We start from the raw sequence: 27,345 nt of genomic DNA, 5'->3' as shown, positions 1-27,345 counted from the left end.
CCTCATTTCTAGGGAGTCTTGGATCATAGCCAAGAGATATGGGGCTAGTAGGGAGGCGTATTCTTAATAAAATGCCATTGAGAGGCCATCACTACCTGGCGCTTTATCACCAGGTATGCCCATAATGACCTGTTATATCTTTTCAGTTGTTACAGGGGAGTCAAGACATTTGCGAGGTGCTTGGTCAAACCACACCAGCTGAATCGTGCAGAAATATTTAATAAGTTTGGACACCATGGTGGTAGACATTTCGCTATATAACTGTGTGTAAAAAGATGTAGTCACACACAGCATTTTCGGTGTGGTAAAGACATGACCTCCATCTTCATCAAGGAGTTGGGCTACATATGCTGAGGCGTGCGGGAGCCGCAGCACTCCAGCCAGCTCAGTAATACAGGCATAGAATTATAACTGTGTCACTTTTCTACTATAATGTCTTAACCTAACTATTACTTACAAGGCTATTCCTTGATGCACCAAGTTCCCCGATTTGTCAATAACGAATCCAGGATATTTATACTTGTCTGTTTGAACAAGTCGTGTCTCACCCCAGTACCAGGCTCTTGAGGGTTCCTTTGTTCTAATTGACAGTGTGCGTGTTTTGCCAAAGTTTGCTGTCAAGACATTAGTGGCTGGGTAGTGCTGAGTGGCATTTAGTAGTCTCTGAAGGCCTATTTCCGTGTGGCTGATCAGTACGACGTTGTCTTTATACATGAGGCATGGGATTTCAAGGTCCCCAATTTTCGGAGGGTGCGAGTGCGTCCAATTTTATCTGGACCCATGTGTCCGTGTGAAGGGCTATTATCAGGCGTAGAAGTGGAAGCCCCCCGGTTTCAACCTTCTTCCACAGCAGATTCCTGTCCACATGGTCAAATGCGGCCTTGAAGTCAACAAAGCATAGATGGAGCTGATGTTTCAGTGTTATAGCTTTGTCGGTTAAAAGGGCAATGGCCATGATGTTCATGATCGTGCCAGTATGTTTGGAGAATCCTGTTTGAGTCGTAGGGATTAGTCCCTTTTCAGTAGACCATGCAAGCAGATGATCCAATAACAGGCCTGTAAAGTACTTTGCGTCGTTGACAATTAAGACAATCAGATGATAGCTATTGGGGAGCGACCTGCCCCCCGTTTTAAAGATGGGGGAAATTATGGACCCCTTCCTGGACTGCGGAATCATTCTTGTCAGACCTATTTCCAGGTAGAGGGGTTCGAGAATCTTTTCCCAGAAGGGTCTATTGTGCTTAAAGACTGCGAGTGGGAGGCTATTTGGTCCCGGCAGTTAGGTTCATCGAGAGGGGTATTTTGCTTGCTTGCTCCTGTGGATTTTTTTGGCCTGAGCCACTTCAGACCTACCACCTTTGGAGGTACTGCTTGGGTATCTATTTGCAGATTGAGTAATCTGCGGTTATAAGTGTCCATCAGAAGAACACGATTACTCACTGACCCTCTCACCGCCATGTCCTGTGAACTTTCGATCATAAAATGAATCTGCATCAGAGTATGCACCTGAAAGATTGTTACCAAAGGCAAGTAACTTGTTTGTCTAGAATCTTGTCTGCAAGATGAAGTTCTAGCCACCCTAGCCACAAAGTGGACTGGGATGACATTACATAAGTCTTGAGACTTGTGTTTTGAGAAGCCTTTTCGTGGTACATGCTTGTTAGCAAAATTCTGTAAGGATCTTATGAAGTTACCTTGCATGTCTCTTCGTTTTGACATTATTTGACTAGCGAAGCCTTTTTTTCCCCTTACTTGGAGAATCTTTAGATCAGGTTTAGTCTTTGTGAGCAGATTTTGTCAAGCACCCTTCTTTCTGCTTTGATTTGAAGTGCTGGTATTTGTGATGTAATCTTCTATGTTTATTCATTGATCGAAAACGTTTTGTCATTTCGATGCATTGATGTTTGGAAGAGGAAGAGTTTATCAAAAGCTTTTATCGATTTGTACAATTGGTTGCCACATTTTTTGGTTTGGATGTTGGGAAGCAAGAAGAGTCCTGAGAGGTGTAGTTCGTTCAATTTACATTCAGTGGTTACCAGTATTGGGAAATTTGACCTTTAAGGCAGATTGGTGTGAAAAAGATTAGGTGGTGGTTCCTCCTGAAGATAAGTTTGTTCTTATGGATTAAAACAAGTTCAACCTGAGACTAAGACGATGTCTAATGTTGGGAGAGCTGTGTTTATAGTCCTAGTACTTAGCTGAGTGCAGTTGTGTTCTTTTATAATGGGAAATAGCTAAGTGGGGCAAGGTTGATTGAAGCAAATATTAAGGGCACCCAAGATGCAGTGATTAATGTGGTCTTTTGAAATGTTACATTTTGTGGATATCCATTGGAGCTTTCTGTTGGACTATTGGTGAATCATCATATGAGTGAAGTTTTGGTTATAATGAGTAGGCCTTGTTTCGAGTATCAGGTGTCATATCTCGCAGTCTATAAATACTGCCAGTGTTTAACCGGTTCTGTGCCGAGGACGTAGTGGTTACGTCCTTCGGCACAGTGCTGCTGTGCCGAGGACGTAACCACTACGTCCTCGGCACACAGCCAGAGGGAGCGCTCTCGCTCCCTCTGTGTGCTCCCCCACCCCCCCAAAGGCAGGGATGGATGGGGAAGCCCTTCCCCGACCCCCCCCGTGACGTCAGCACGTGAGCGCGCGCTGAATGTCACAGAGCCTTCCCCGTCGCGATCGAAAGAGAAATGCAAAGCATTTCTCGTTCGATCACGCGGGGGAGGCAGGGAGAGGCTTCAAAGGGAAGGAAATGTATTTCCTTCCCTTTGAAGTCTCTCCAAGCGTTTCAAAAGCCGGATTGCTTGCAATCCGGCTTTTGAAACAGCCACTAGACACCAGGGATTTTTTTTTTTTAAATGGACATTAGGGAGTGACCACTTGGGAAGGCCTTTACTGCCCCCCCCCCCAGGGCAGATCGGCCTATTATTAGGCCGATCTGTCCCCAGGGGGGGGCATAAAGGGGGGCCCCTAGAGGGGCCCAAGGGATATACATACTTTTTTCTTTTGTTTTTTGTTTGTTTTTGATTTAGGTGTGGGGAGTGATCCCTTAGGCAATGGTCACTCCCCTAGGGGGCAAATTATATTTAGGCCATTTTGGGGCAGATTGGCCTATTTTTATGAGGCCAATCTGCCCCCAAGGGGGACAGAAACCACTAGACACCAGGGAATTTCACGCAAGGGGATCGACCCCTTAGGCAAGGGTCGCTCCCTGGGGGGGGGAAATTATTTTAGGCCATTTCTGCCCCCCTGGGGGGTAGATCAGCCTATTTTGATTAGGCTGATATGCCCCCAAGGGGGGGCAGAAACCACTAGGCACCAGGGATTTTTAGTTTTTTTTTGTTTTACATATGGGGAGCGACCCCTTGGACAAGGGTTGCTCCCCTGGATGTGAAAATTGTATTTAGGCCATTTCTTCCCCCTTTGGGGGCAGATCGGCCGATTATTGCTACGCCAATCTGCCCCCAAGGGGGGCAGAAACCACTAGGTTGGATTTGTTTTTTGGCGCCAATGTCACGCAGGGGGAGCGACCCCGTAGGCAAGGGTCGCTCCCGGGGGTGGGGGCAAATTTATTTTAGGCCATTTCTGCCAACCCCACCCCCCCACCCCCGGGGGAAGATCGGCCTATTGTTATTAGGCCGATCTGCCTGGGGGGGTGGGGGTGGGGGGGGGGGGCGGGGTCAGAAACCTCTAGGCGCCAGGGCAAATTTTTTTTTGTGTTTTTTTTTTTTTGGTTTGTTTGTTTTTTTCAGAGATGGGGAGAGACCCATTAGGCAAGGGTCGCTCCCCTGGGGGACAAATTGTATTTAGACCATTTCTGCCCTCTTTGGGGGCAGATTGGCCGATTTTAGGTCAATCTGCCCCCAAGGGGGCAGAAACCACTAGGCACCGGGGATTTTTTTTTTTGGCGCCAATGTCACGAAGGGGGAGCAAACCCTTAGGCAAGGATCGCTCCCGGGGGGTGGGTTTTTGGAGCAAATTTATTTTAGGCCATTCCTGGTGCAGGGTGCAGCTCATTTATTGGCTCTGGGTACCTAGGGTTCTTGATGAACCTACAAGCCCTATATATCCCCGCAACCAGAGGAGTCCAGTAGACGTAACAGTATATTGCTTTCGAAAATCTGACATTGCAGGAAAAAGTTAGAGTAAAACGTAGAGAAAAAGTGATGTTTTTTTCACCTCAGTTTCAATATTTTTCTTTTTCAGTTGTTATTTTCTGTAGGAAACCCTTGTAGGATCTACACAAATGACCCCTTGCTGAATTCAGAATTTTGTCTACTTTTCAGAAATGTTTAGGTTTCTGGGATCCAGCATTGGTTTCACGCCCATTTCTGTCACTGACTGGAAGGAGGCTGAACGCACACAAAATTGTGAAAATGGGGTATGTCCCAGTAAAATGCCAAATTTGTGTTGAAAAATTGGGTTTTCTGATTCAATTCTGCCTGTTCCTGAAAGCTGGGAAGCTGGTGATTTTAGCACCACAAACCCTTTGTTGATGCCATTTTCAGGGGAAAAAACACAAGCCTTCTTCTGCAGCCACTTTTTCCCATTGTTTTTTTTTTTTAAACTAAATTTTCACTGTATTTTGGCTAATTTCTTGGCCTCCTTCAAGGGAACCCACAAAGTCTGGGTACATCTAGAATCCCTAGGATGTTGGAAAAAAAGGACGCAAACTTGGCTTGGCTAGCTTATGTGGACAAAAAGTTATGAGGGCCTAAGCGCGAACTGCCCCAAATAGCCAAAAAAAGGCTCGGCACAGGAGGGGGAATAGGTCTGGCAGCGAAGGGGTTAAGGCACTGATCATGGCTACGTTTCACACATTAAAAGCCTGATCAGGAAAAAAAAATACGAGCCTGCCTTTTTTGGGTTCATAGGTCTGCAGAGGGACTTGAAGGTGGCAGAGAGTTTGTGTTAACGCCTCTATGACAGATGATTGCAACAGGACGAACATCTGTATCAGCTAAGCTAACTTGGTAGACAAGGTGACCTTCTAGGAGATCAGTCCAACCCTCTCCTGTAATGTGGAAAGAACACAGTCAAGCAAGCAATGAGCTTTTCCTATTCCGGGTCGGCATTACAGGCTTGGATAGTGCGCTTTAACATCTGGTAGTGGAAAAAGATTGCGTGGCCAGCTGGGTGTTCTATTGTTTAAAAAAAAAAAAAAAGTCTACACTGCAGCTCAAGTAACACCGGTGAAAGAAGCTAGGTCCTTTTCAAAGGATACATTTATTTTTATAACTAATTGAAAAATTTAAAGTGTTTTAAACTATAAAGGTTGAGAGTTCCTTTTTAATACTTTTGCTGTGGGGAAACATAACGGGTAACACTACACAGGACAGGCTTAGTTAATTTTTTCAGGTTATTAAAATAGGCACAAAATAAGATTTATTTATAAAGTGATTTATTGTGTCCTGCACATAGCCAATGGTATTCTTTGTTTATGATGCAGCAAAGATTCATTTGATGAAGAAGCAGAGTTATAAATAGGTAGCCTTTTCTTCTGATAGACAGTTTTAATTGCAGATTGCTTACTTTTTTTAAAAAATCACCAGGCGTCAGGCTGGGTCCAGAAACTTTCACAACACTACCTCTGCATGCTGGTAGGAGGCACCATGTGGCTCCGCACTGATGCTGTTCCACTCTTGAATATACTTGCAGAGCCAATTTTGGATCCACTCCCATGTGCTGTCAGTACCTTTCTTTCTCTACCACCAGGAGCAGATCTTGAACTACCTCCTGTCTCGGTGTCCTCTTGTACCTCAAAAATATTAGTTTCCCAGGGAAATGTTACCTTGCAAGACAGGTTTTAAACACTGTAAGGACTGTTGTTAGGAGATGTCTAAAACAGACCTCATCAGGTTTGCCTGTACTGCCTAGGGTTGAGTCACCACTCTAAAGCCTGCAGTGACTGCTTGTCAATGAACCAGAAGGCCAAATGGGACTGCGAGGCAAAACTGTTGCACAGCACCCGAAGACTATTAATAAATCCAGATGTTGCAGTAGTTGTTCCAGATGTTGGTCTTGTCTTGACCAAAGTTGTTAGGGGAGTAGAAGAAAAAACATAAAAAATCCAGGCAGGACTTCACACTAATCTTGCACTCACGATCACGTGCGAGGATGTTCTTATTCTTCCCTATCTTACTCCCTAAGTGAGTAGACTTGAGAGCCGATCCTGTAACTTGTCCATACAAAACCTGAGTTTCCGAGGCCACCTGCAACACTGAGGTTGATTCAGGAGTTCTGCAAAGCCATGTTATGACACTTAAAATCCCTTCTGATTCACTCTAGTGCACCTGTGAGACTAAAGGAGCTGAGGACCTCCATCTAGGATACCACTGAAGGTTTTTTACCTGCTCCATTCGGACCTTACTACACCTACATAGACCTCTCCAGCCCCACCCCCTTGTGCGTTTGTGCAGCCTCCAGCTTGTGCAGCCTCTAGCTTGCTTAATCTCCACAACGGCCCCAACAGCGCTTGGATGCCTGGCTTCACCCTGGGGGTGCTCAGGAGTGGGCACCTCACAGGGAAAAGCCAGGAGGGGTTCCATAGCGGTATGAGTACAGCGCCTTGAGACCCTAACGGGTGAGTAGTGCGCTATACAAGTGCTAATTTACATTTACACAGTCCATGATGATCCCTGGAGCATTTCCACCAGTGCAGTCTCCTGCGAGGCCGGAGGATGAGCTGCCCATTGTGCTGTCGGACTCCAGAACAATCTCGGCTAAAGTTGGGCTTGGATTCCGTTGAACCACAACCCTCCACTTGTCATCCTACCTCCTCAAGGAAGATCCAACACATTGCATTTCTTAGTTGGCCCTGATTCTTTCAACAATTATGACGCAGTTGGTGAAATTGGCCAAACCTACAATAGAAAGAATTGGTATGACCACCTTTAAGTGGACAGTGGCCTTGACACCTCTCCTGTTCTTGCTTTTCTCACGCTCCCATATCCTCCTACTGAAGAGTGCTTCCTCTACAGGAGTCATGTGGAGGACAGCCCGAATACTTAACCTCCAGCACCCCACCTTATAGAACAAAACCAATGTCTTTCCCGAAGTCCTCCAGCCGAGGCAAACCACTATAGAGCACCTACTACTTTTTGATGAGGCACTGTGAGAAAGTAGCCTCTTTCTAGCCTTGTTACCCACACTTTTGGCCTGTTTTTGAGTGTATGTCAGGGTGTTTTCACTGTCTCACTAGGATCCTGCTAGCCAGGGCCCAGTGCTCATAGTGAAAACCCTATGTCTTCAGTATGTTTGTTAAGTGTCACTGGGACCCTGCTAGTCAGGACCCCAGTGCTCATAAGTTTGTGGCCTATATGTATGTGTTCCCTGTGTGGTGCCTAACTGTCTCACTGAGGCTCTGCTAATCAGAACCTCAGTGGTTATGCTCTCTCATTTCTTTCAAATTGTCACTAACAGGCTAGTGACCAATTTTACCAATTTACATTGGCTTACTGGAACACCCTTATAATTCCCTAGTATCTGGTACTGAGGTACCCAGGGTATTGGGGTTCCAGGAGATCCCTATGGGCTGCAGCATTTCTTTGGCCACCCATAGGGAGCTCTGACAATTCTTACACAGGCCTGCCACTGCAGCCTGAGTGAAATAACGTCCACGTTATTTCACAGCCATTTTACACTGCACTTAAGTAACTTATAAGTCACCTATATGTCTAACCTTTACCTGGTAAAGGTTAGGTGCAAAGTTACTTAGTGTGAGGGCACCCTGGCACTAGCCAAGGTGCCCCCACATTGTTCAGGGCCAATTTCCCTGACTTTGTGAGTGCGGGGACACCATTACACGCGTGCACTACATATAGGTCGCTACCTATATGTAGCTTCACAATGGTAACTCCGAATATGGCCATGTAATATGTCTATGATCATGGAAATGCCCCCTCTATGCCATCTTGGCATAGTTGGCACAATCCCATGATCCCAGTGGTCTGTAGCACAGACCCTGGTACTGCCAAACTGCCTTTCCCTGGGTTTCACTGCAGCTGCTGATGCTGCCAACCCCTCAGACAGGCATCTGCCCTCCTGGGGTCCAGCCAGGCCTGGCCCAGGATGGCAGAACAAAGGACTTCCTCTGAGAGAGGGTGTTACACCCTCTCCCTTTGGAAAATGGTGTGAAGGCAGGGGAGGAGTAGCCTCCCCCAGCCTCTGGAAATGCTTTCTTGGGCACAGATGTGCCCAATTCTGCATAAGCCAGTCTACACCGGTTCAGGGGACCCCTTAGCCCTGCTCTGGCGCGAAACTGGACAAAGGAAAGGGGAGTGACCACTACTCCCCTGACCTGCACCTCCCCTGGGAGGTGTCCAGAGCTACTCCAGTGTGCTCCAGACCTCTGCCATCTTGGAAACAGAGGTGCTGCTGGCACACTGGACTGCTCTGAGTGGCCAGTGCCACCAGGTGACGTCAGAGACTCCTTCTGATAGGCTCCTTCAGGTGTTGCTAGCCTATCCTCTCTCCTAGGTAGCCAAACCCTCTTTTCTGGCTATTTAGGGTCTCTGTCTCTGGGGAAACTTTAGATAACGAATGCAAGAGCTCATCCGAGTTCCTCTGCATCTCTCTCTTCACCTTCTGCCAAGGAATCGACTGCTGACCGCGCTGGAAGCCTGCAAACCTGCAACATAGTAGCAAAGACGACTACTGCAACTCTGTAACGCTGATCCTGCCGCCTTCTCGACTGTTTTCCTGGTGGTGCATGCTGTGGGGGTAGTCTGCCTCCTCTCTGCACTAGAAGCTCCGAAGAAATCTCCTGTGGGTCGACGGAATCTTCCCCCTGCAACCGCAGGCACCAAAAAGCTGCATTACCGGTCCCTTGGGTCTCCTCTCAGCATGACGAGCGAGGTCCCTCGAATCCAGCAACTCTGTCCAAGTGGCCCCCACAGTCCAGTGACTCTTCAGTCCAAGTTTGGTGGAGGTAAGTCCTTGCCTCACCTCGCTAGACTGCATTGCTGGGAACCGCGACTTTTGCAGCTACACCGGCCTCCGTGCACTTCTGGCGGAAATCCTTTGTGCACAGTCCAGCCTGGGTCCACGGCACTCTAACCTGCATTGCACGACCTCCTAAGTTGTTCTCCGGCCACGTGGGACTTCTTTGTGCGACTTCGGGTGAGCACTGTTTCACGCATCCTCGTAGTGCCTGTTTCTGGCACTTCTCCGGGTGCTACCTGCTGCTAAGAGGGCTCCTTGTCTTGCTCGACGTCCCCTCTACCTCCTGGTCCAATTTGCGACCTCCTGGTCCCTCCTGGGCCACAGCAGCATCCAAAAACGCTAACCGCACGATTTGCAGCTAGCAAGGCTTGTTGGCGTTCTTTCGGCGGGAAAACACTTCTGCACGACTCTACAAGGCGAGAGGGATCCGTCCTCCAAAGGGGAAGTCTCTAGCCCTTTGCGTTCCTGCAGAAACCGCAGCTTCTTCTGTCCAGTAGAAGCTTCTTTGCACCCGTAGCTGGCATTTCCTGGGCATCTGCCCATCTCCGACTTGCTTGTGACTTTTGGACTTGGTCCCCTTGTTCCACAGGTACCCCAGATTGGAAATCCAGCGTTGTTGCATTGTTGGTTTGTGTCTTTCCTGCATTATTCCTCTAACACGACTTCTTTGTCCTTAGGGGAACTTTAGTGCACTTTGCACTCACTTTTCAGGGTCTTGGGGAGGGTTATTTTTCTAACTCTCACTATTTTCTAATAGTCCCAGCGACCCTCTACAAGGTCACATAGGTTTGGGGTTCATTTGTGGTTCGCATTCCACTTTTGGAGTATATGGTTTGTGTTGCCCCTATCCCTATGTTTCCCCATTGCATCCTATTGTAACTATACATTGTTTGCACTGTTTTCTAAGACTATACTGCATATTTTTGCTATTGTGTATATATATCTTGTGTATATTTCCTATCCTCTCACTGAGGGTACACACTAAGATACTTTGGCATATTGTCATAAAAATAAAGTACCTTTATTTTTAGTATAACTGTGTATTGTGTTTTCTTATGATATTGTGCATATGACACTAAGTGGTACTGTAGTAGCTTCACCCGTCTCCTAGTTCAGCCTAAGCTGCTCTGCTAAGGTACCATTATCTATCAGCCTAAGCTGCTAGACACCCTATACACTAATAAGGGATAACTGGTCCTGGTGCAAGGTGCAAGTACCCCTTGGTACTCACTACAAGCCAGTCCAGCCTCCTACAGGCACTCACTGATATCTCTCCTAGACGCCTGGTCCAAACCTTGCTCTGGCCCCATGGGAAATTGCAAAATTGCAAAATGTAGCAAACTTGCCCCAAATCACCCTGCATTTTGTCCTCATCCCTCTCCTGAGAGCTGGCTGATGCAGGGGTCTACTAGTCGGGCAAACCTGAATACTTTGCCTGCTACTCCCCCAAATGGGGTGTCAAATAGCGTGGACACATTTGAGAAGAGGCTATCTTCTTCCATCAGATTAGCCCTCAGGTCTATCAATGCCGATTGTCTGCTGGGCTGCTAATCTCATGTTTTTTAAGATTTGGTGTCTCAAGTCCTCCTAGGTCCTCTGGCAGACCTACCTGTTCCGACCCAAGCTGCACAGTAAGGTTGTGATGTCACCAAATTAACATTTCATTGTGGTTTAGACACCACTGATTACTTCAGGCGAGCCACTAGCACCCGTTTTGCAATTCAACATTGTGTCTGGTTGGATTCAGCTGGCTTTTCAGACAGATGCTTGTCCCTTATAGGCTTGCTATTTGACAGTACTTACCTTTTTGCATCAAGACAGATTATGTTGTGGAGCAGTTAAAAGACCACAGCCACAAGACGCTCCCTGGCTTAGTTGCTCTGCCACGCCAGTATAATAACTCCATCATTCTTTTTGCAGTTTTGGCAGAGGCACTGTATACCAACACCCACTTAAGCCTCAGCAAGGAGTTCATCAATTTTGTGGTTGAGGCCGTTGCACCCATAGACCTCTCGGTAAGGTTCAACGAGACAGTAAGCCTACTAATCCCACCCTTCTTGCAGCCCAGCCTGCCAAACCCTTTTAGATGCCCTCAGTGGAGTGCAGCCATCCAGTTGGAGGCACAGCTCTTGCTGGGATAGCAGGCTATAACATTGGATGGGTGGGTCCTCCATCTTGTTGAGAAGGCATACACTCTACCCTTAATAGCCCCTGCACCAACTGACTGACTATGATTTGTCTGTGTTATGGCAGGAAGTATAAGGTCTTTTAACCAAGGTGACTATTTATAGCGTGCCTATGCCAGAAGTAGGTTGTGGTTGTTACTCCTGCTACTTTCAGGTGTCAAAGGAGGACAGGCTTTTGTCCTATTTTTGACTGGGTCCCTGTTGTAGGAAAATGCCACTGTTGGCATGGTCACCCCCCCCTCACACTTGTTGGCCAAGGGTTGATGCCAGCTTTGATTGGAAGTGTTCTGGGACATTGCTAACCAGGCCCCAGCACTAGATTTCTTTCCCTAAAAATGTACCTTTATTTTCACAATTGGCACAGCCCTGACACACAGTTAAGTCCCTTGTAAAAGGTACCACTTGTACCAAGGGTCCTGTGGCCAGCGAAGGTCCCTAAGTGCTGCAGGATGTATAATGCCACCCTCAGGGATCCCTCACTCAGTACATGCACACTGCTTTGCAGCTTGTGTGTACTAGTGGAGAGAAAAGGCAGTCGACATGGCACTCCCATCAGAGTGCCATGCTCACCAACCACTGCCTGTGGCATAGGTTAGTCATCCCTCTAGCAGGACTTACAGCCCTAAGGCAGGGTGCACTGTACCACATGTGAGGGCATAGCTGCATGAGCACTATGCCCCTACAGTGTCTAAGTCAATTTTTAAGCATTGTAAGTGCAGGGTAGCCATACTGAGTATATGGTCTGGGAGTTTGTCATTACGAACACCACAGCACCGTAATGGCTACACTGAATACTTGGAAGTTTGGTATCAAGCTTCTCAGCACAGTAAACCCACACTGATAGCAGTGTGGGATTTATTGAAAAATGCTCACAGAGGGCATCTTAGAGATGCCCCCTGTATGTTAGCCCAGCTACTAGTGTAAGGCTGACGGTCTGTGCCAGCCTCTGACTTCCCGACGAGTATCTGACCACATGGGGTGAGTGCCTTTGCGCACTCTGTGGTCAGAAACAAAGGCTGTCCTGGGTGGAGGTGCTTCACACCTCCCCCAGCAGGAACTGCAACACCTGGCGGTGAGCCTCAAAGGCTCAGGCCTGGTTTTACAGTGCCTCAGGGCACTCCAGCCAGTGGGAATGACTGCCCCTTGGACAAGCCGCCACTTTTTGGCGACAAGTCCGGAGGAATAATGAGGAAAAACAAGGTGGAGTTACCCCCTCAGCCAGAACCACCCCTAAGGTGACCCTATTTTTGAGAAATCCTCCATCTTGCTTTGGAGGATTAGGACCAATAGGGATAGGGATGTGCCCCCGACCCCAAAAGGAGTGGGCACAAGGAGGGTGTAGCCACCCTCAGGGACCGTAGCCTTTGGCTACTGCCCTTGACCCTAAACACACCCCTAAATTTAGTATCTAGGGGTGACCCTGAACGCAGGTCTTGAGATTCCTGATGACCTCAAGACAGAAGGACTGCTGAGCTGAAAACCCCACAGAGAAGAGTAGACAGGTGGCTCGCCCCAGCCCTACCGGCCTGTCTCCTGCTTTAAAAAGCTGCAAGAAAAGAAGCAACAAGTTCTGCAGGACCAGCGACCCCAGAAAGACCTCCAGGGGACTGCCTGCATCACCAAAGACCAAGAAACTCCCTTTTACAGCGGACCTGTTCAAAAAGAAGACAAAGAAACCATCTTTGAAGGGACCCTTACCTCACTCCAGAAGTTGGAGTCCAACTACTCCGCACCCGACACCCCGTCCCGTGTCCAGAGAAACCAACTAGCCAGAGAGGATCCCCAGGTGACTGAAACTGTGTGTTCACCCTGGGCTGACATCTCTACACCCCCACGACTACGCTTGCAGAGGGAATCCTGAGGACCCACTTGACCGCGACTGCCAAGGACGAAGATATCCGTCGCCTGGAGATGCACTGCACCCGCAGCCCCCAAGCCAGAGAGAAACCGAACACCAGTGCTGCATCGACCAGCAGGCGACCCTCACCTTTGCCCAGTCGGTGGCTCAACTCAGAGGCTCCCCTGTGCCCTACCTGCAGCGCCTAAGTGAACCCCTGGTCCCTCCATAGAGTTCTATTGAGAACCCAACGCACTGTTTGCACACTGCACACGGCTGTCCAGGTGCCGCTAATGGTGTGGTTTTTGTGCCTACTTGGGGCCTCTCCAGTACTCCTCAAGCCCCCCTGGTCTGCCCTCCGACAACGCGGGTACTTACCTGCAAGCAGACCAGAGTACATCCTCTCTCCATAGGCGCCCATGTTATTTTGGCTCCTGTTTGACCTCTGCACCTAACCGGCCCTGTGTTGCTGGTGCTGGGTATTTGAGGTTATCTTGAACCCCCAGTGGTGGGCTACCTATGCCCCGGAGATTGAACCAGTAAGTTATCTCAAAAACTGTACTTTACTTACCTCTCCCATGAACTGTTAAAAATTGCAGTGTCCACTTTTAAAATATCTGTTTGCCATTTTAAAGAAAATTGTGTACATTGTTGATTCCATTAAAAGTTCTAAGTATTACTATGCAAAGTACCTTTCATTTAATGTACTTACCTAAATGAATCTTTTGGTTCTAGAAATAAATTAAATATTTTTTTTCTATATAAAACATATTGGTCTGGAGTTAAGTCATTGAGGTGTGTTTTCACTTATTACTTGTGTGTGTACAAGAAATGCTTAACACTAGTCTCTGATAAGCCCTAACTGCTCGATCACGCTACCACAAATAGAGCATAAGTGTTATCCATGATTGCCTCTGTCAAACCTCTTGGGGAATCCCTGGACTCTGTGCACACTAAATTTTTTATATAGTATATACAGAGCCAGCTTCCTACACCTGTCAATACCTTTCTCCGTACAGACAAATTCAGAATGCTCACCCTGGCCCAGGTCTTGTTTGCCCTCGACCCTAGATTGTGGCATTAGAGCTGCAGGAAGGTTCTTTACATATTGTAATCTTGAAGGCTCATCAGCGTTACCTCAGATTCATAGTAGGACAGGAGCATTTTCAGTTTGCACCGCTGTCCTTCGGTCTCACCAGCATTTCTCTGATGTTCATGAAATTGATGCCAGTGGTAGCAGCACACCTTTGGAGGCCAGGTTTTCCAATCTTCTATGACTGGCTGTTGAAGGTGAGCTTGCCCAGGCAGTTTTCAACCTCAACCAGACTGACGAGCAGCCTGTCATCTTTGGTACACTATCAACAAGCTGAAGTAAAACCTGTCTTCTCAGATGCTCCCCTTCATCAGTACCATTCTGGAAGGGTTTGGTTTCGTGCCTTTCCCCGGGAGAGTCCAGAACATTAAGTCTTTGAGCCAAATCTTTCAGCCTCTGCCCTGGATTTTAGTGTGGATAGATAGAAAGATGTGACTAAAGTGAGGAAGCTGAAACAGTCTGGAAAGCCCTTCCTTCAAGATGGATCATGCATCAATGTGGCTCTGAGGCTGCTGGGATTGAAGGCCTCCTTCATCCAGCTGGTGAAGGATGCGAGGTGGCATATGTGTACTCTGTAGTGGGATCTGAAGTCTCAGTGGGTCCAACATCAAAGGAAACTCACTGACCATATCCAGATTTTGAATGAGACTGCAGAAGATCTGTAGTGTTAGACACAGTTGGTTCAGCTGCAGTATCCTTTTCTTAACCCACGAAGAGCTGACAATGGCGAGTTATGTATCACTTCTAGTTTGGGGTTTGGGGTGACTATGTGGGAGAGCTGGAGATCAGAGGCCTGTGATCTCTGGCGTAGTCCCTGCTCCACTTCAACCTTCTGGAGCTGAGGACATCTTCTTGGTGTTGAGCGCCTTCCTTATATCAAAGGTATGCTGGTACAGGTGCTTAGGAACAATACCACTGCCATGTGGTATTCCAACAAATAGGACTGGGTGGTGTTATGGACCCTCAGCCAGGATGCTCTGCACCAGCAAGGCATTTTCCTGGTGGGGAACCAACTGGCAGGATCCTTAAATGCTATGGCAGATGAGCTTGGCCATCAGTGCCTAGTGGATCACGAATAGCAGTTGCACCAAGAGGTGGTGCAAAGTCTATTCTACGAATTAGGTGAACCATGGCTCAGTCTTTCCACCACTACTGAGAACGTGCAATGGCTGCAGTTACGGCATTGGACTTTAAAAGGCATTGCTCGCTTTGAGATGAGTTCTGCCTTAAGTGGATTTTGGGACTCTTGTATGTCTTACCACTGTTATCTCTTCTGCCCCTAGTTTTGAAGATCAGGACAGATCAGAACAAGTCATCCTAGTGTCCCCGGATTCGTCACGGAGAGTATGGTATCCAAAGCTCCTGGGCATAAGCATCGGTCCTCCAATCAGGTTACCCCTCCAGGAGGTTCTGCTGATGCAGCAGGGCTCTGCACCTGGACCTTCACAATATACACCCTCATGCTTATAGATTGAGCGGTGACAGACAAGCACCTTCAACCTTCCTCTGAAGCTTGTTGATGCCATCTTCACAGTCAAGCCCCACTCGACAAAAACTGTGAATGCCTGTTGTTGGGATAAATGTGTGCTTTTGTGTGGCTTGCAGCACATAGACATACTCCAGCTAAAATTATCTGACATTGTATTGTTTATTAGGTCCCTCACTCAGCAAGGCCTTGCTCTGGGCATGGTTAAAGGGCATCTTTCAGCCTTTTTGTGGTACCAGATTAGCCATGATTATTTAAATCACCAGTTGTGATGTGTTTTGGAAACGTCTGCAACATCTGTTTACTGCCTCTCCCTTTGTCTTGCCACACTGAGCTTCAAGCTGTCAGCTGGTTGTACAGCAACTTCATCCCTAACAACTGATTCTGCGGTTCTGAGCATCATCTTTGCAGAAACTTGTGACACCATTCCACGTTTGACAAACCATCACCTTGCGAGCTTTCTATGATCCGCATCAACCCTGGAGGAGGAGAGAGTTGCTCGATTAGACCCTAAAAGATGACTAAGCTTTTATATTGATCGTTCAAGAGAACAAGTGATGGCCTATCTGCTTTTTGTGGTGTTTGCTAGAGCGAACAAAGGCAGGTCTGTGTAGAAAAGGACCATCTCTTGCAAAATTGTGCACTGCATACACATATGTGATGCACTGGCCAAACAAACACCCTCTCTAAAGACTGTAAGCTCATTCCACCATGACTAAAGCTGCTGTTCCTGTTCTGGACATCTGCCAGGCAGCTATGTAAGCTCTGCTACACACACCCACAACCCACTACTGTATGGATAGTCAGGTTCGTTTAGAGGGTCTTTCGCCCGCTCATTCCTACAGGACGTTCCGGTTTGAGTAGATTCACAAATCCTCCTCCAAATAGGTACGTCTTTGGTACACATTCAGAAGGTGAGGAATCTGTTAGACGTTCCTATCAGAAGAATAATTTACTTACCTTTGGTAATGCTCTTACTGGAAGAGACTAACTGCAGACTTCTCAGCAACCCTCCCCATTCTGTGAGTTTTACTCCATCCATTATTAAGGTCTCAAGTCTAGGAATCTGCCCATAGTTCACAACCAATTTGCTATTAATTTGTGTTTTGGGGGTGGATGTGTTACCCTTGCAATGTGGAGTCTTGGCCAGATTCCTCCAATAACTGCTTTGCAGAATTTTTGTTCTGCCATATGACTGCAGTACAGTAAGTTGGTGAATGAGATGTGATGCCCCAGCTCAATTTCTGGTCGATGAAAGAACATGCGGTGACATTTCTCTAATGCAGGCGGTTGCGACCATTCTGCTCATGCAGCAGCAAAATCAAACCAAGTAGCTGCGCACTAGGGTGGACCTGGTGGTACAGTTCTCGCTGATTTGTCATTGTGGAACGCACACTCTTGTTGTTAAATCTCAGTGCTACATGCCTACTTCTGCATGTTTGTGAACTCAGCAGAATCTCGCTGAGATTTTATAACCACGCCAAACTACGCAGTCATATACCAAGAGTTGCACCCACCCCTACTTGTGGGTCCTTGCATCTGGGAACGATAACTTAAAAAGTAACTGATTTTAGCTTGCAGGAGGCATGCCTATTTAGGAGCCACACTTACTTTCTGAAGTGGAATGGCTTCAGTGCGGATGTGCACAGTGCCATCTACCAGTTTACAGACCTAGTTCTGGAAAAGTTTCCTGATCCAGTCTGATGCCTGGGCAATACGCAAAAGATGAGTAATCTGTGGTTAGATAGTATATAACAGGAAGAGTGTTACTGAAGGTAACTTAATTGTTGGTCTCCGTCCTCCCTCCTGAAGTCCCCTCTGAAAAGCTCTTGGCAAGCTACACCTCTAAAGGTTATGGACAGTATTTCGTTTTTATTTTCCCCTCCCATTTACCACTTAAATGGAAACTTTCTAGGGAAATAGAACTTATTTTTATGCAGTGGTCTTAAAAATAATTTTGTCCGCAGGCTGATGGTATGAATTGGGAGCAAAGGGTAGAAGAGAATGTTCGGAAGATAAGCCTACAGACAGGACGTCATTCCTGTTGCCCATTTTCTTACATAATCTGTGGTCTGTCCTGTCACCTATTTTGGCCGTGCTCCTAGGCATTGGGTATTAGTCTTGTTTTGGCCTGGTTGATTTTACAATGTGAATGTTAGATTTACATTTTCTGCATATCCTTATAATCTAGTTCTTGTTCTCAGTTGGTTGATTTTGTGGAAGAAGTTATTTATAAAAATTAATTTACTTTTTTCTGCAGTTGGACAATCTGTTCTGAAAGATATGACTAAAGTGAGGAAGCTGAAACAGTCTGGAGAGCCCTTCCTTCAGGATGGATCATGCATCAATGTGGCTCCTCACTTGCACAAATGTCGAGAGTGTCGCCTGGAGCGCTACCGCAAGTTTAAAGAGCAGGACCAGGATGACTCGACTGTAGCCTGCCGCTTTTTCCACTTTCGCAGGTACCATACCTCTTTATTAGAATGGTGATTAAACATTAGTCCTAGTGGACTTTTCAGTGGCCTCTTCTTTTATTGATAGATCATTCAAAATGTCAGGGTGGGGATTCTCAACCCAAATTTAAGTTTCACTGTTAAATCTACCCTAGATTACATAGGAAAAGTAAGATCAAGCTAAGCTCTTGGTAGTTTAATACAGTGCATGTGGACTTGGCAGACGGCTGATAGTTTTATATGCTGTGGGTTCCTTAGTGTGTTTCTCACTAAAAAGGCTACGAGAACTTATAGTACTCTGATATTTGTATTCTTGGGCCAGTGTACGAGTACTCAAATGGGTGTGTCCTTTCCTGTCTTTAAGAACTAGCGTTTCCAAAATAAGATTAACCTTTGTGGACACCCCAAACAAAATGCAGAGTTTGTTCAGCTGTTTTAAACTGTGGTACGGAAGATCCATGTCTTCGAGGACATTAAATGTTCACAGTTAAAACATAGTGTGTATAGGTGTGTATATATATATATATATATATATATATATATATATATATATATATATATATATATAATATTCAATGGCATGTGTAGCTGCAGATACACATGCAGTGCATATATTACCATCTAGTTTTGGGCTCGGAATGTTACAAATTGTTTTTCTTCAAAGAAGCTTTTTTCGAGTCACAGGATTGAGTGACTCCTCCTCTCAGTGATAGTGCGCATGGGCATCGACTCATTTGTTAGATTGTTTTCTTTCCGCCTTCGGGTTCAGACGTGTTCCCTCTCACTCTGGTACATCCGGTTCGGGACTATGTGAACTTCTCTGTCTTTTTATCTTACCATCTGTATAGTTTTGATTGCGGCTTCCCACTACAGTTGATCCGATCGATTAAACCCCCTTTCGGACGCCTGTGCTCTTCTCTGGACTCTTCGTGCCTACTGCGTCACAGGCTCATGGATCAGACTCTATTCCGATTCTGTCCTCGGTGCCACGCCAAGTTTTCCTACACTGATATGCATTTAGTGTGTAACCTCTGCCGTTCTCCAGACCATTGAGAAGAAAGCTGCGAGGTGTCTGTCTTTTAGATTAAAGAAGACAGTATGAGATGGGAGAGCAAGGTGGTCGGAATGCCACAGAGCCCACCCCCGACATCCTTGGTGAAGAACAAGCTCAGACGGCAGTCTCCATTCCCGATTTGGACTTAGACCGAGATTCAGAGGAGGACAGCCAGGCACTCCCTGTGCCGCAGTACGTGAGCACACCAGCCCCTACCCATCAAACAGACTGTATAAGGCCTTGGGGACACCATTGCTTGTAAGCCATGGTTCCACCCGAAAACATGAACTCGTCTACAGACCCTCGCGTTCGACGCTGAAGAAGGTCAAAATTCTGCCCTGCAACAGACTGCTGCACCTGTTTCGGTGTCGAGTCGAAAGATGGAAGCTTCCACTTCCAAACCAAATTGGTTTCCAAGTACATCGAACCGAAACATTCACGCCCCACTTCGGAGCCGAGACATCAAAGTCAATCTTCGGAGCCGAAAAAGCTTTTTCTGTCTACTCGAACTGTTTTTTTCGGCCAGTACGGAGCATACTACCACTCAACTTTCGGAACATTCTCTAAAAGGCAAAAAAAATGCTTCATCTTAAGAACAAGAGGCGGATGAGATGGACATTAGACCCATTCATGAGGTCATAGACCAGAAACAAAGGAGGATTCAAATCCAGAAAGAGACTGGAAAGATTATTGCATCTCCTCCTTCACTGACAAAAAGTAAATTTGCATTCTAGGATATTTTGGATGCTGGACCATAACTGGTGAAAATATTTAAGCATAAGGAAAAGCCAAAGACTATTCATCTTTCTCCTCCACATTCGCCTCATCTTTTCTCTTCTCCACCACCTCCTGCTCCACCACCACCAACTTCACCCACACAATCTCATGCTTCTTCATATGGGGACTATATGGGTGATAGTATTTTTAACATGGATCCATGGGAAATGTATGACTCTGATCCAATCCCACCTAATGATCCCGAGTTGTATCCCACAAGACCATCTCCACCTGAGGATACCACAGCATATAACTAGGTCATTTCCATGGCCGCAGTATATCATAGTGTGCAGATGCACTCTGAGCCATTGGAAGAGGATATTCTTTTTAACACTCTTTCCTCAACGCACAAACAATACCAATGTTTGCCAATGCTAATTCGTATGCTCAAGTATGTAAATGAAATCTTTAAAGAGCCAGTCAAAGCCAGGGTGTTCACTCCTAGAATAGACAAGAAAAATAAACCAGCACCAACAGATCCAGTTTTCATTTCCCAACAGTTACCACCAGACTCCATTGTAGTCAGTGCAGCCAGGAAACGTGCTAAAAGCCAGTTCACTGGGGATGCTCCTCCCCCTTCTAAAGAAAGCCGCAAGTTTGACGCAGCAGGCAAAAGGGTGACAGCCCAGTCTGCGAATCACTGGCGTATTGCGAATTCACAAGCCCTTTTAGCTAGATTTGACAGGACACATTGGGATGAGATGCAGGAATTCCTGCATTACCTCCCAAAGGGACATCAGAAAAGGGCACAACAGGTAGTGGAAGAGGGGCAAGCCATTGCCAATAATCAGATGAGGTCAGCATTAGACGCAGCTGACACAGCAGCTAGAGGCATGAACACTAGCATTACTATGAGAAGGCATGCTTGGTTGAGTTACTCAGGCTTTAAGCCTGAAATGCAACAAGCGGTCCTTAACTTGCCTGTTAATAAGCACCAACTATTTGGACCGAAAGTGGACAGAATATTGAAAAATTAAAAAAGGACTCAAACAGCAAAAGCCATGGGGGCCCTTTATACAACACCTTTTTGGGGCTTATTTTGCAAACCTCAATTTAGAGGAGGTTTTAAACCACAGATTTCAGAGGCCTCTATATCCCAGCAAAAACAGAAACAACAATATTTTCCCAGGGGATCTTTCAGGGGCTCTTATAGAGCACACAATTTTAGATCCAGAGGTAATCTAAACTGGGGCCTGTTAGGGCCTACCGTGTGGAAAGCCTGATGGATCGGACTCTATTTTGATTCTGCCCTCTGTGCCATGCGAAGTACCCCTATACAAACCAACACCTGGTTTGTAATTTGTGCCTTTCTCCAGACCATCGGGAGGAAGATTGCGAGGCCTGTCTATTGTTTCGATCAAAGAAGACCTTGAGAGAACATAGGTCCCAAAGACTGGAAATGACATCGAAAAACACAGAACATCTCGAGGTCATGGAGGAAGAGCAGGCGCAGACAGCTGTCTTCATCTGAGACACTGACTCCGAACAAGAATCGGAAGACGATAGACCCATCACAGCTGGCCAGCATGTGAGTACGTCTGCCTTTACACCCCTACATAAAAAAACATCAGAGGGCCTTGGGTACACCACTGCCCGAAGGCCATTGTTCGGCCCAAAAAAAGACTTTGGCGACCGACCTTCGGGGTCGGTGCTGAAAAAGGCCACTCCTCAGTCTACCTTGGAGTCGAGTAAATCGGTTAAAGCTTCCACTTCGGACTCCAGTAAACAACCTCATTCCTCACAGTCGAAAATTCGACACTCTGTTTCGGAGCCGAAACAACTGACTTCTTTTTCCTGACCAAAAAAGATCCAAACGTCAGAGCCGAAAAAAACCTCATACACAGAGGAACAGGGACTTTCGAGAAAATTCAAGCAAATCTCAAAGCCCATGCTGGAATATCACAAAGCTTCTGAAGATTAGACGGAGATTGAGCCAATGTTAGAGGTTATGGATGAAAGACAATTGAGATTCCATATACATAAGGAGACTGGACAAATCATCACTGCACCTCCTTTTAAAAACTAAAAGAAAGCTGGCTTTTCAACAGGAGTTAGACGCTGTTCAACCACCAGCAAAAGTGCAGAAACAAAAGAAGAAACCAGCACCTCTCCCTACTTTTCCTCCTCTCTCCACAGCTTTCTTTTTCAGTCGACCCATGGGATCTCTATGACCCTGATCCCATTCCGGACAATGATCCAGACCTCTACCCATCGAAACCTTATCCTCCAGAAGACACCACTGCCTACACTCAAGTAATCTCTGGGGCAGCGACTTACCATGGAGTGCTTATGCATTCTGAACCCCTAGAAGAAAACTTTCTATTTAACACACTGTCTTCCACTCACTCCAGGTACCAGTGTCTTCCGATGTTGCCTGGAATGGTTAAACATGCTGAGCAAATTTTTAATGACCCTGTCAAAGCTAGAGTCATCACCCCTAGAATTGACAAAAAATATAAGTCTACCCCTACGGACCCAGACTATATCACCTATCAGGTCCCTCCAAACTCAGTGGTAGTGAGTGCGACAAGGAAAAGAGCAAACAGCCAGTCATCAGGAGACGCACCTCCTCCTGATAAGGAAAGAAGGAAATTGGACGCAGCTGGCAAGAGAGTCGCCACACAAGCGGCTAACCAATAGAGAATTGCCAATTCTCAGGCACTTCTAGCCAGATATGACAGGGCCCAGTGGGCGAGATGCAAGATCTTATACAGCACCTCCCAAAAGAGCATCAAAAGAGGGTGCAACAGGTTGTGGAAGAGGGACAGGCTATAAGCAATAACCAGATAAGATCTGCCCTCGATGCTGCTGATACAGCCGCAAGGAGTGTCAATACTGCCATTACAATTAGAAGGCATGCATGGCTACGCTCCTCTGGTTTTAAACCAGAATTTCAACAGGCAATACTTAATATTCCTTTTGACAGGAAACATCTGTTCGGCCCAGAAGCAGACACCACTATTGAGAATCTGAGAAAAGACTCAGATACTGCGAAAGCAATGGGGCTTTATATACCACACCATATAGATGCTCCTTTCGCAGACCCCTGTTTAGAGGAGGTTTTAAGCCACAGTCCTCTGATGCTTCTACCTCCCAGACAAAGCAGGGACAACAAACCCAATATCAGAGGGGGGTTTAGAGGGTCCTATAGAGGACAATATTTCAGGAACAGAGGCAAGTTCCAAACCTCAAAGCAAGCCACTACACCACCTAAGCAGTGACTTCCTTCCCCCCCCTCCACTCCACACTTCTCCTGTGGGGGGAAGACTACAGCAATTCCACTTTCATAGGCAAAATATCACCACATACAATTGGGTATTATCAATTATCTGCAATGGCTATTGCCTAGAATTAATCTTCACCTCTCCAAACATTCCACCACAATACCACAAATTGTCCCCAGAACATAGCATTCTGTTGCAACAAGAGGTACAATCTCTATTATTAAAACAACCAATATAATTGGTCCCACATTTTCAAAGAGGAACAGGAGTATACTTACTATACTTCCTCATTCCCAAAATAGACGGCACCCTCAGGCCCATCTTGGACCTCAGGCCTCTCAATCTATACGTCCTGTCAGAACATTTTCACATGGTAACTCTGCAGGATGTCATTCCACTACTACAAAACCCCGGTGCTCTCAATTTAGCGATTTGGCTCCTGAAGTCATAGAATTTGGTAACCTAAACTTCCACCAGAATGTATGTAAGTAATTAAACAAGCATGTAAAACTACTACTAGACAATGCTACGCAAACAAGCGGAAAAGATTTGTATAATACCTTCAATCTGAAAACACTGATCCGCTTACAGCATTCATAACAAGATATTGTATGCTATTTACTTCATTTGCAAAAATCACATTTGGCTTCCTCATCCATCAAGATACACCTCACTGCAATATCTGCATACTTAAAGAATATTCAACATAATTCTCTGTTCAGAGTTCCTGTTATTGAAGCCTTCATTGGAACGATTAAAATGCATTATCCCACCTAGAACACCAACCACCTTTTCCATTGTGGAATTTAAATATCATACTTACCAGACTCATGGGACCACCTTTTGAACCCATGCACTCTTGTCAAATACATTTTTTAACATGGAAGGTGGCCTTCCTTGGAGCTATTACTTCTTTAAGAAGAGTTAGTGAAATACAAGCTTTCACTCTTGAAGAACCTTTTTTCCAAGTGTACAAACATAAAGTTGTATTTAGAACAAATCTAAAATTTCTACATAAATTAGTATCTCCTTTTCACATCAACCAAACAGTGGAGTTGCCAGTCTTCTTTCCACAGCCAGACTCTGTGGCATAAAGAGCTCTTCATACCCTAGATCTCAAAAGAGCTCATATGTACTAGTTGGACAGAACCAAAGATTTTAGAAAAACAAAACAACTTTTCGTTGCTTTCCAACAACCACATAAGGGCAATCCTATATCAAAACAAGTTTTAGCAAGATGGATTGATAGATGCATACAAACATGCTATATTAAAGCAAAAAGGCAACTTTTGATCTCTCTGAGAGTACATTCTACAAGAAAGAAAGGTGCGTCAATGGCATTTTTAGGAAACATACCAGTGGTTGATATATGTAAAGCATCCACATGGTCAACTTCTCATACATTTACAAAACACTATTGTGTTGATGTTTTTGCACAGCAACAGCAACAAGCTACTGTAGGCCAAGCTGTCTTAAGAACAGTCTTTCAAACAACTTCAACTCCCACAGGCTAGCCACAGCTTTTTTTGGGAGGACTATGCATTGCATGTGTATCTGTAGCTACACATGCCATTGAACGGAAAATGTCACTTACCCAGTGTACATCTGTTCGTGGCATGTAGTGCTGCAGATTCTCATGCACCCTCCCTCCTCCTTGGAAGCCTGTAGTCGTTCAAGTTTAACATTTTTACATATGTATATATAATTACATTTGCATGAACATCTCTTTGTATTCTTATACTCTGTCACTCCTTCCTTCATCCTTTGCGGGAAAACAATCTAACAATGGAGTCGATGCCCATGCGCACTGTAACCGAGAGGAGTCACTCGATCCTGTGACTCCGAAAAGACTTCTTCAAAGAAAAACAACTTGTAACACTCCGAGCCCAAGACTAGATGTCAGAAGAGCTGTGCATAGCATGTGAATCTGCAGCACTACATGCCATGAACAGATGTACACTGGGTAAGTGACATTTTCCATATATATCTAGCTTTGCTTCACATTTCATCCTCACCCGCTGTGAATACAATTTAGCAGGGGAATCGATGACCATGTGCATTATTGCCAAGAGGGAGGAGTCACTATACCTCGTGACTCAAAAGACTTCTTTGAAGAAAGAAAACTTGCACTTATCAGGCCCAACCATGGATGGCATAAGTATACACAGCATGTGAATCTAGAGCACTACATGCCACAAGCAGATATTTACAGGGTTAGTAATATTTTCTTTCTCAAACTCCTGAACAGATCTGCACCAAATCCCAAAGATTTCAACCTGTGTACAATGATCTAGCTTCCCACCAAATGTTTTATAATTTCGTGCAGCAGTTTTTGCTGTAGTGCTTCCTAAAGAATTCTGTAAGAAATGCATGAGGATTGTGCATTGAGACCCCACCACGTTTTTTACCTTGTCCCTGATTGATGGATCAAGCCAAAACGTTCCATGCACAAACCAGGCAAAAAAGAGCACTTTTTTGGTAACATTTTGTGAAGATTTGTCAAATGGTGCCAACGTGTTACCAGCACAAAAAAATAATTTCCTATGGAAACGCTGATCAAACTATAACTATCCAATAGTGACCTCCACTGAGTAATGTATATAACTACACAGAGGAAGACTATGTTGCACGTTACATTGGCAGTGTTTTTTCTGTTTTGATTTGCCTATAACTTTAAGCCACATAGACAGATCCACACCAGATTTGGCAGTTGTCTTGTGGTCAGTTAAGGTCTGGCACATCAATTTTCATGGAGGGAGGGGAAAGGGAATGAAGATCTAAGAAAGTGTTTTTCCATGTTAGCTCCCTTATGATATTTTGCTTGTGCCTTCAGTCAAAACAGCGTAAGTGATTTTCCCAGAAAGTTGATCGCCACAGCGTGCCACTGCTGTTTTGATGTAAATCAGTTTAGTAGTTTTTGAGAGATAATCATTTGAAACAAGGTGCCAGCTGGATTTAAAAGGGTTAGCAGTTTTGTGTATCTGTGTCGTTTAAATCAATGAATCATAATGTAAGGCACCAGACAATCACATGTTTAATCTTTTGACAAATGTGATTGTCTCAAGAACTGCTGTGATTATTTTTCCATTTAAAAAAAACATATATATGAATCGATTCTTATACTTGATATTTGTGCTGTAATAAACCCCCCAAAAAATGACACCCATCGAGGTTCACCTCAGGGGTGTTTGACTCTGGTGTGCTGAAAGCTACCCAGAGGCGTAGAAAACTTGAACTCACATGAGGTGCAAAAAAACTCCAGAAATCAGTGTGCAGTTGCTAATCAAAAAGCAGTAACACCCTGAGAGCAGCCATTTTAGATGTCAGATTCCGTAGAAAAAAACTATTCCACATATAAGGGGAGACATTTTAATGAAAGTCTCCGCAAAGGTGGTAAAGACTTAAGACCTTAAAAATACAAGGCTGCTGGCAGGACATTGGGAGCAGGGCCAAAGCTGTGCTCGCCAGAGGTTGGCTGGCTTGGGGTTGTCAGTCCTTTTGTCCCAACCCCTGCTTCTTACAACTAAAATGTGTTTTATCTGTCTGGCAGGGTTATTACAATAAATTAAGTATTCCTATCCACACTTTCATCTTTAGGAGTGTCCCCTCCCCCTTTATTGCTTATCTACTCTGCTTGTGACCAAAGCAGTGTCTTTTTTTGACTGAGGATGGGATTTCTGTGACATAACCCTGTAGGGCAGTCATAGGAGTGGCTTTGATTTTGTGTAGTGTGTTGTTTTCCCTGATTTCTGCAAATATTTCCTTCAGGAAAACTTGAATCCCATAAAAGTGCTATCTCGTTTTTTTCTGCAAATAGTCTACATGCCTTTAATTTTATTAGGCTATGACAAAACCTTTTATATTGAATTTATTTGATGTTGATACATCTGCCTCCATCATTGTTAATCAGTGATCGTTTGTGGCAAGTCCATTTGCCCTCCATACGCACACGGTATGGCCCCAGCTTGTTCACACCTTTGATTCAAATGTGGGATGATATTTGTTTCTGTTATTGTTTCACCAGGGTGCTACCCAGTTTGAATGGTTCTTGCTCCTAGCAGCGGTCAGCGGGAGAAAGCTGTTATTCTGATGGATACAACTACCTGTGGATTCCTCACCTAATGAATACTCCCATGGCACCAGCATTCGACGGAATTCTTCTTCCTAGTCTCTGCACGTCACTCTAGCCCACGCGACGCCGTCTGACGTCATACAGGCAATAAGAGGTCCTCGACGACGTGCCGACGTCAGTTCCCTTTTTTCTGTGCATTCGAAACGGTTATCTTC

At 45.6% G+C, this 27,345-nt stretch overlaps 1 protein-coding gene across 2 annotated transcripts in view; it reads left to right on the top strand.

The window, feature by feature from the left end:
* The window catches only part of KDM3B (lysine demethylase 3B), an 892,876-nt gene that overhangs the window by 231,000 nt on the left and 634,531 nt on the right, over positions 1-27,345 (top strand). For both annotated transcript variants that reach the window (XM_069244431.1, XM_069244432.1), the window contains exon 9: positions 17,811-18,012. In XM_069244431.1, the coding sequence (XP_069100532.1) occupies positions 17,811-18,012 (202 nt within the window). The remainder of the gene's footprint in view (positions 1-17,810; positions 18,013-27,345) is intronic.

The sequence above is a fragment of the Pleurodeles waltl genome, chromosome 7 (assembly GCF_031143425.1).
Source record: "Pleurodeles waltl isolate 20211129_DDA chromosome 7, aPleWal1.hap1.20221129, whole genome shotgun sequence".
Lineage (NCBI taxonomy): Eukaryota > Metazoa > Chordata > Amphibia > Caudata > Salamandridae > Pleurodeles > Pleurodeles waltl.
Note: the sequence above shows the minus strand (reverse complement) of the source record. Positions and strands in the feature narration are given on the sequence as shown.